General features: G+C 46.3%; 1 protein-coding gene across 3 annotated transcripts; it reads right to left on the bottom strand.

Annotated features, from left to right (window-relative positions):
• Window positions 1–3,964: 3,964 nt before the first annotated feature.
• Window positions 3,965–8,713, bottom strand: pgap4 (post-GPI attachment to proteins GalNAc transferase 4). 3 transcript variants are annotated; one of them, XM_041934472.1, is made up of 2 exons: window positions 8,607–8,713; window positions 3,965–7,529 (listed from the first exon to the last, which is right to left on the bottom strand). In XM_041934472.1, exon 2 carries the CDS (start codon window positions 7,322–7,324, stop codon window positions 6,128–6,130), a length of 1,197 nt encoding a protein of 398 aa, XP_041790406.1. In that variant the 5' UTR covers window positions 7,325–7,529; window positions 8,607–8,713; the 3' UTR covers window positions 3,965–6,127. The 3 variants fall into 3 exon arrangements, with proteins under 3 accessions (XP_041790406.1, XP_041790407.1, XP_041790408.1); XM_041934473.1 differs by lacking the exon at window positions 8,607–8,713 and adding an exon at window positions 8,304–8,590; XM_041934474.1 differs by lacking the exon at window positions 8,607–8,713 and adding an exon at window positions 8,309–8,590.
• Between the last annotated feature and the right edge of the window lie 1,302 nt (window positions 8,714–10,015).

Genomic DNA, 10,015 nt, shown 5'->3' with positions numbered 1-10,015 from the left:
CAGATTTCATGTTTGATCGGCACAAGTTAGTTTGTGCTGCAGTCTGTGAGATGAAGTCTGTTAGAATACAAATACACGCGAGACAAATTCAACATATATAACATATATATGATATATAAGAGGCTGACGTGAGAAAATCAGATCTAAAAATGTAAAAGTTGACATCGTACATTGGGGCAGTTATTTTAAATGTTCTTTATCTTATTATTTCATCACGACCATGCATTATCTTCTTCCACCTACTCACGTAAGTTTTCATATTTCCTCCTTTTAAATTTCATTTCATAGTTTCTCCTGTTTGACTCAACGAAGCTCGTTTGTTTTTGTGAGGTTGTTAGTTTTTCCTTTTAGTCATGGACCGTGAAGGCAGCAGGAGGTGTCATGTGACTCACAGCAGCAGGATAACGGAAACGGAGAGAGGCGTTCAAAGACCAAAACACCGAGAGGAAACGAGACAAAGGTCTATTTTTCACCTTAACGACATGATTCATGTTAAAGGAAAAATCCACCTCAGTGATCCATCCATCAAACTATCAATCAATCAACCCACCAATTCATTATTAATCCATCAATTAATCCACCAGTCTATCAATCATCTGTCCATCCGTTTTCACTGGACAGTGACATCACACAGCAGCCAGCCAGGATCTGATGATTGATTGATGATTGACATTTGTTCTAATGTGGTCACATTTATTTCTTCTAATTTTCTAATTATTTTTACACATGAAAGTCAGAAAAGAAAAGTCAGCTGATGTAAACGGAACAATCAGAGTCAAGGCTGAAGTTCGCAAACACATTTAGTTTGTGGCTGATACACTGTGATCGATACACTGTGATCGATACACTGTGATTACCTCATTCTGTAAATGTTATTTGAGGGTGGACGCTCCCTTTAACATGTTCACCCACTGTGAACAAACAGATAAATAATGAAACTTTAGATTTCTGTGTGTTGAGATTTTTTCTCGTCCGGTGATTCTACATCTGAACGAATTTTGCATTCTTCTAGTATGCAGTTATTTATTACTTTATTTTATTACTATTTGATTATTTATCCTTTTCCACAGAACTCTGTTCAGACTCAAATCTCAAACAATTTCCCTCATGAGGCTTCAGCTGCTTCACAGTGTCAGTTCTGATTAAACGCTTCATTAGCCTGACAGAAAGTTAATTTTCATGCATTTCTGGGATTAAAAAGCTGTTTTGAACAGCAACAGCTGCATCAAACTCAAACCGAAGCAACAACCCATGCTTTCGTGAAACAGGTCACGATTTGTGTGGATCTGCTGCCACCTGGTGTTCACTGTGTAGTCTGACACTCTGCAGCTGTGCAGGGTGCTGATGTCAACAGCAGCAGAAAGGGTCATGAGGTCAACTGAAGAAGAAGATCAGGACCAGATCAATGAAATATCTAGAGATTTGAGTTAAAATGAGAATTCAGACCTGACTGAAATTTAAATGTCACTGAATTCAAACCAATCAAATATTTTCCTTTGGATAAAATCTGTTCCAGTGGTTTCAGTTACTGTTTAAAAATGTCATTGTCAAGTTTTAGAGTTTCAGAATCAAATTTCTAAATTCAAAGAGATGACATTCAAAATCTATGTTCACTTTTCTTGAATTTAGTGAATTCAAGTCAAGAAATCTGGTTGTTCAGCTTCAGACACTGCAGAGAAGAACTTCACATCGCAGACAGAGAAGAAGAAATTCATCTTTACTTCACAGTGATGAGGCTGTCCCTCAGACCAGAGTCCAGATCTCTGCACCAGCTCAACCCACGTGTCATCAGGTGTTTCATCAGGTAGCGTTAACACACTGAGTGGTTCTGACGTCACCGGAGAGGAAATGCACACCTCACGCAGGTGTGAGACCATGAAGGTAACCCCTGCAGACTGTCTCCACACCACCAGAGAAGAACAGCGGTCCTCCTCAGCTCAGAGTGTTAGAATGTGATCGAGCTGCCGGGACATGAAGAGACTCAGCTGGAACACTTTATGAAGTGGGACCGTTTCTCTTCTCAAATATATTTTCTACCGATCAATAAATTATTAGTGACGTTGAAGCAAACACGAACAGAAGGAGACGTCACTGCTGGAATAAAAACGACACACCGGTGATGCCTGAAGCTTTATTGAGTTTTAAATGTAGAAAACAGAGAAAGAGTCTCAGTGTAAACAGGAAAAAGTGTCAAATTGATTCCATTTAAATTCAACTCAAAATCAAAAAGTGATCTTTGATAGAAAAAATGCTCCATTATTGATTACAGTGATTTGAACCAATAATTGATCACCAGAAGCAGAAGAATCAGCCTTGTTAAAAGGCAAAATGTCTAAAACTGTTAAATAGAAAATAAATAAAATCCAGCTTAACGTGAATCTTCAATCTCATTGAATAAAACCATGTTGATCAGAAATAAAACCCCCAAACACCCCCCCCACCAAACTTTAAATGCAATCATTTACAAAGGAACGTTTAAAGAAGCAGTAACAGTGAGGAAAGATGGAGCATCAGCAGACGGCTGTGTGATCTGAACACAAACAGAAGCTCAGAGTCTTTCTGTCGCATCACATCTGAACGTTTGTCTGCATGTTTTTATAAACTGTAACTTTGAAACTGCAACTTCAGGTGAGAAACGAGGCCGTTTGTTTTCTGAGCTGCCGAAAATAAAATCTGGTTAATAGTTCACCGCGACGTGATCGTTGTTCGGATCGATTGTGAACTTTTTGATTTCACCTAAAGGTTTCAGTAAAGCATTTCTAAACTGGTGTCACGCTCAGATCAAATCAGTCGATCATTTAAATACTCGCTTGAACAAACACACAGTAGTTGTGATTTGGGGGCTGTAATAAAAGCCCCCAGTTTCAGGACAGCGCTGTGAAGTCGTGATTTCTCGCTCTGAAAATACAACAAACAGTAAATATGAAGAACAGGATTATTTTTCTTTGACCTCCAAACGAAGGTCGAGGTCAGAGATCAGACCCGTCTGTCACATGTCTGTACAGTAAACATCAAGCTACCTCCAGCAGCTGGTTAGCTTAGCTTAGCATAAAGACTGGAAACTGAGGGAGACAGCTAGCCCGGCTCTGTCCAGATTCATCATATCGTCATCATTCAAAGGTTCTTCTTTAAGCTCTGTTCTTCCAATCGTTAACCAAAACCGTCACTTCTCTTTAAAACATGCTGTTATTTGTGTTTCAAACTATTTAAGTCATATCTAATATTTATCACATGGTTTCCATTTATTTAAAGAATCAGACTCTTAATTTGCTAAAGCTGACAACAGGAACCAGTTGGAGCTCCTGGTTTCAGCTCCAGTCAGCAGAGAACTCTCACAGGCCTGCTGGTTTTACTTTGGCAGCAACTTCCTGTAATTCTCACAGGTTTAAATTCACTTTATTATTCTATACGCGTGTGTACAAACTGCAACTGATCAACTTCAGAGTTCACCCAGAGCTGGATCATGGGTAACACCGTGTTACGGTCACTGTAAAGACGCTGAAGGCACATTCAGTGATAGAGAGTGGTCAGTGAGATGCTCGGTTGGTCTTTAACAGTCTGAGATCTGAAAATCCTCCTGTTATCTATCTTCTCCAGAGACTGCTAACGCTAAGCTAAGGTTAGGTAACCGCTTCCGTCTTCATACATCATCCTCCAACACATTCTGGACTCAGGTAAACAGCTGACGGGCTGTTCCGATGATATCAAGCAATAACAAACTGTGAGTCAATAAAGCACCAAAACACCATTCAAATCAGAAGGAAATGGCTTTTCTGGAGGAGGGGCTGCAAAACGTGAGGGATTTGGAGAAATAAATAAGATGCCAGGTTGAGAAAACAAACATGGACCACAAAGATGAGGTTCAGGAGAAGCCGAAGAAACACAAAGCCGCCCCTCAATGTGACAACCCCGTTAGCCTTTCAACAGTCTGAACAGGTTCTGTTCTACACTCGACTCCAGTGACAACCCCCCCCCCCCCCCCCGTGATATTAAAGGAAAAGGAGGTCATCGATCCTTCAGTGAGTCAACCCTCACAAAGACGCTGGACCAGAAGGGCTCAAAGGAGGGATCTCATCTTTATCCAGCTGTTCCACAACATTTTGTCCCTCAGGCCTGAAAATGGAGACCAATGTCCCAGTGCCTAAAACAGCAAAATCTCCTCAGACCTCTATTAAACAAACTCACAGAGCATCTAATGAACAAGGAACTCATATCGCACACAGCTAAACTCAAGTTAACCTGCCGAGCCAGCCAAAGTGTGGAGAACACCACCCTCACTCTCCTGGACAAACAGGGTCATCTAGACAAGGCCAAGACTTTGTCCTGAGGCGCCTGTGTGACCGGAACATCAGCAGCAGACTGGTCCTCTGGATCAGAGAGTTCCTGAGAGTGAGGTCTCTGTACTGATAAGACCACCTCTGACTGCCTCGTCCTGAACACAGCACTCCACAACGGTACAGACGAGGTGAAATACAGCAGAGTCCTGTCCCTCACACAGTATGCTGATGACATGACCCTGTTTGCCTGCCTGCAGGAAGTCAACATCCCTTCCTTCTCTCAGCACATCAACCACCCTCCAGCTGGTCCTTGACCTCAGTGTCGGTACGAGCAGGCAGCATAAGGCCGGTCCTGAAGCCTGCTATCATGGAGGAGCAGGTCACTCACGTCAAATATCTGGGAACGTTTCAGACGACGTTTACAGAAAGGCGAGACAGCAGCTCTCTCTCCTCAGGAAGCTGAGGAGCTTCAGTTCCAGCAAACAGGTCCTGGTCTACTCGCTGACAGTTCTGACCTGTATCATCATCTCCGAGTGTGGGAAGCTCTCACTGGACCCAGGAACAAGCTGACCCAGGTGGTCAACCAGGTCAGAACAGCATTGGGAAAAAACTATTGCAACTACAGAACCTATACAACCGGCCCACAAGCAAAAAGGCCACACAGGTCTACAATGACCCCCCGCCCCCGGCCCCCTCCTCCCATCATTCCTCAGCTCGGCGGTGAACCTCGTCTCCCTTCACCAAACGCTCCTTCCACCTTTCTCAGTTTTTGCTCTTTACAATGTTGAAAGTGCAAATATATTGTCTGAAAACAGCAAAGCATAAATCTGATATAAAGAGACAGACAAAACCAGATTCTGGTTTGAAAGCGGTCGGGGGGTCTCACTGCTCAGTAGACCACATTACTGTTGAGGTATGGTTCTCCTGTGGCAGTCGGATCACCTGCAGCAGGACTGCCACTATGTGATGCTCTCCTATATCACAGAATCACACGCCTCATTCAAAATCCTGTTAACGGGATGAAATTACAAAAATGTGTGTTAAAGACAAAGGCCACAACAAATCTCACCACGTTCATCAGATCCATGAAACAGACTGTCGAGCAAAAACTCTGCATGTTCTAAAAGCTGTTTTCAGGTGGCTGAGGAAGATGAGGATGATGATGATGATGATGATGATGATGAGGTGGTGGATACTGACAGCATCTGATTATTTTCAACAGTTTCATGATTCCAGGCAGTGAAGAAGCTGAACAGCAAACCTGGAAGTCAGCAGAACCGTTAAAGACGTTTTCCAGCAGCGAAGACGTGACATCTGGTCCCAGACGGAGGACACGGTTCAGTTAGAGGTTCATGTGATTTGCTGGTGAAAAGATGTCCAAGCACACATCAGCAGCACTGAAAAGTGAAAAGTGATTTTTCCATCTGAACTTTACATGAAAGACTTTCAGCAGCATTTCAGTTCAATCAGGTCCACATCGATCTGAAGTCTCTGAAATGCTGCTGAGACAGAAGTAACATAATGTCTACACACAGGAGGCGTTCAGGCACAGCGCTAAGCGTAGGTCACCGGCATTATGGCCCCACTCTGAGCCCAGCACACCCTCACTGCGGATGTAAGCTACCTGCTCCGTCAGAAAACACCTCCTGTGTGGACAAACATTCACATCCAAAAATACTTTTCACCTGCAAATCACCAAACCAACGCTCGTTAAGTGACGTCTTCAGATGTCCTGAAGAGTCCAGAAGGTGCCATGGCAGAAAAGAAAAGTAGAACCAAGTCAGGAGGAACTTCAATCCAGCACTGTTGCACTGAATTACTGTCCTCCACCTCCTCCCGGCTGCTCTGTGTCAGAGGAGTTTGGGCCTGGATGGGTTAGCCCTGACGGATGAATAGGCCCCGATGTGAGTGATGAGGTTGGGTTCCACGCTGTGAGACCTTTCTCCAGGGACTGTCTTCGCCATCTGATACAGAACCATGTCTTTGGCGTTCCCCTTGACGCAGAACGAGCCGTCCAGATATTCGGCCACCCTGAGCGAGGCGTTTCCAGGGAAGAGCATGGCTGGGGTGCAGCACTCTGTAGCCGGACAGACGGCGTAGAGCTGCGGGGAGAGTCTCCGCACCTCCAGGAGGTAGTGCCGCCCCAGCAGCTCCGCGACAGCCATGAAGTAGAGGGTGAAGAAGAACAGGTGGCTATACGACAGCGTGAAGGAGAAAGAACAGGGGTTCCAGTAAGAAAAGGTGAGAAGGAGGGCCGTCGCCCCCACCAGCCCAAGTCCGACCCACTCCAGAATGCGGTAAGGTTCCGGGTTCCAGTAGCGCTGCAGCCTTTCAGGGTGATACAGCTTTATGTAAAGAGTCTGGAGGGCGAACCGACGTGACACCAGGTCCTTCACGACTCTGAAAAAGTCCTGTGATGGCAAAGCGTCGTCTTCCAGGACAATCATGTTTTCAGGCTTCACCAGCTCCCATCCCTTGCGGAGACAAAAGACGTAATCCCTCTTCTCCCTCTCGAAGGTGTTGATTCGCTCTCTGTTCCTCTGCTGCTCCTGAGGGGAGCGCCGGATCACCTTGAAGTGGGCCTCCAGAAGGTTGGCGTCCTCGTTTCCCTGCGGACCGTTTTCCACATCACAGACCAACACCTCTGCGCACCGCCGTTGCCCACAGCCTCCTAGAATCCCGCTCAGCTGCCGCATCACCTGGAGCAGGTAGTGGAAGTCCCGCCCCTCGTTCCGCCTGGCTGTCACCACGGTGACCAGCAGCTCAGGATGCTGGGCGATGTCACTGAATCTGGAAGACATCGCCACTGCAGTGGAAGCGCTCTGCCAGAAGTGCAGAGCCTCCTGGCCTCGGTTCAGGCTCTCCCGCAGGACGTCCTCACTCATGGAGTCCAGGTACATGGACCTGATGAAGAAGTAAGAGTATAGCAGCCGATGGCAGCACAGTGGGAGAACGACACAAAATGTAACGACGGACAGGACGAGGGCTTGGGTGACGGTGCTGGACCATCGCATGTGGTGACTGAAGAACACTTTCCATCGAGGCATTGGTGAAACAGCCTGCTGGAACCACACAGAGACAAAATGAACTCTGCTCAGGAGCCTTCAGGTCGAGGTTTATGGCGTGTCAGCAGGCAGTCTGCTTTAGAAACCCACAGCAGTGACACCTGATGGATCCGCTGTGAACTGACGGCTCTGTGGAAAAGGTGTTGGCACGTCTTCTTGTAAACAGTTTCAGCTCGGTCCTGGTCATCTGTGCAAAGACACAAGAGAAGGATTTTTTCTCAGTTGTTGTATGAGCTGCTGTTAATCTGCCTGAAACATGAGACCCACAGGACCAGACTCTGAATCATGATCACATGGAAAAGCATGACCCTGTCTTTGAGACCAGTTCTTTGTATTAGGACTCATTTAGGCAGTTCTGAGTTTTGGTTCGGGTCACAGAGTTAAAACACGGTGGAACGAGGTTTGGCCAAAGCAATGTGAATGTGTAGAGATAAGGACATGTTGACATTTGTCCAGGTCTGCCTTAAACCGGTACAGACCTGCAGGTCTGCCTTAGACCGGTACAGACCTGCAGGTCTGTCTTACACCAGTACAGACCTGCAGGTCGCTGTGCAGAGATCCGCTCTGGAAGAACCTCAAAACATGAAGTAAATCTGTGGACATCTTTGATTTCAGCACTGTGGTTTCACTGCACTGCATCACACACACACACACACACACACACACTCTCTCTCTCTCTTTACACACACATGCGCGCGCACACGCACGCGCGCGCACACACACTCACAGACGCACACACGCACACGCGCGCGCACACACACTCACAGAGACACACACAAACACACACTCACACTCACAGACACAGACTCTCTCTCTCTCTCACACACACACACACACACACACTCACTCACTCACTCACACACACACACTCACACACTCACACTCACAGACACACACACACACTCTCTCTCTCTCTCTCTCTCTCTCACACACACACACACACACACACTCACACACACACCGTACAGGACGTCCTCGCGGCTGTAACCGGAGCAGAGACTCGGTGTGTTGGCTCTTTGTCTGAATGTCTCACAGACAGCTGGACAGTCTCCACTGGTCGCTTTTAATCTGACAGTTTTTCCTCCGCCGCTTCCGGTTCGGTGTGTCCCCCGTGTGTCAAACCGGAATCAAAGATCACAAGTTCGCTGAATAACTCGTGCTATCTGAACGGCAGCTAGCAGCAGGCTAACGGACAGGCTAACAGGTGAAACATGAGGAGAGCATTGTTGTGTTTCAGGAGTAAAAACCAGAGAAGAAGACTCACGGAGGGCTCGCGCTGCTGTCGGCTGCCATGTCCTCACAGGTACGGTAACTGCGCGCAGCTCACCTACCGTAACACTGCGACTACAGGCGCAGCGAGATGCTCTGCTGCTCCTGGCCAGCAGGTGGCCCCACAGGCCCCAGAGAGCGCTACTGTACAGCCACTGCTGCCAGGGAGGGGTTAGCAGCGAGGGGCACCAACAGGATGAAGACCTCCCCACTTGAAAGTGGGGGATTGTTGCGGCTGTGAGAGAAAGTCTGGATGCTGGACTAGTAGAAAACATTTGTCCCGTCGGTACATTTGCAGCTGTTTCCATCCAGATCTTCATTTAGGATTTGAGTTACAGTTGATGGCTGTTCAGGACGTTTAAAGCTGATTATTCTTCATCATAAAAACATTAAAGTGGTTCCAGAGCTTAAAATCCTGTCAGACATATTTAGCTTTTTATTCAAAGTGCATTGAAACAGTGTTAAAAATCACAGCAGCAGCTCAGCTGTACGCGTGGACATGCAGCAGCGTGTCTTTAGTGGAGTTTATCAGACATCTCTGATCTGACGTCAGCGTGACGACAGACGCGCGATCACATCAAACCTGCAGATCATTTAGCAGGAATTTGATCTGATCTGTTGTTGTTGTGACGTCTGAACAGAATTACTCAGATCAAATTAACTACATCTAACACAAATTCTTATCATTAAACCAGATAAGACAGACGGGAGGAAGAGGAAGAGGAAGAGGAAGAGCTTTTCCCTCTGACAGAAGCATTTTAAAGCAGCAGAAAGAAAAATGAGATGAATAATTAAATCTGCGTCAGCGGCACCTGATTTGATGCAGCCTGTGTGCTGTCCTGTGATTGATCTCATTAACAGATGATACTGTGAGCCTCTGCTGGCACTTTGCTTTCTTCTTCCTCACAGAGGGAGGGGTCGGCCCGCAGACGAGCTGCTACACCTGTCAGACACTGATGAAGCAGTGACATCACACCCACGATGATGAAACACGCCTAATGTCCTCTTTGACTCGTTTTTCCTGAACCTGTTCTTTGTTAGTCTGTTCTCTGATGGCTTTGATAATCCATGTAAAGATGGCCGCAGTAATCCAGGTGAGAGAACGCCGACACACCTCACCTGACTCACCTGAGTCAGACGCAGACATTTGGGACGTGTCTCAGGTCGCTGAAGTCATCATGAGGCTGCTTCACCAGAGTCCTCTTAGAGTTTTGTCTCTTTTACAACCAACAGCTATGATTTCAGCTTCGGCCACATTTCATTTCAAATCGCTGCTGCACATCTGAAACAGATCTGACCGATTTTACCTTTTAAAAACAAAAAAAACATCATGAGCTCCTGAGAATTACAGTTTTTCAATGAAGCCACAATTTTCAGGGTCTGGCTCCAGATTTGGGCTTAATT

This window comes from Chelmon rostratus, chromosome 3 (genome assembly GCF_017976325.1).
Source record: "Chelmon rostratus isolate fCheRos1 chromosome 3, fCheRos1.pri, whole genome shotgun sequence".
NCBI lineage: Eukaryota > Metazoa > Chordata > Actinopteri > Chaetodontiformes > Chaetodontidae > Chelmon > Chelmon rostratus.
This window is presented reverse-complemented; position numbering and strand designations above follow the sequence as displayed.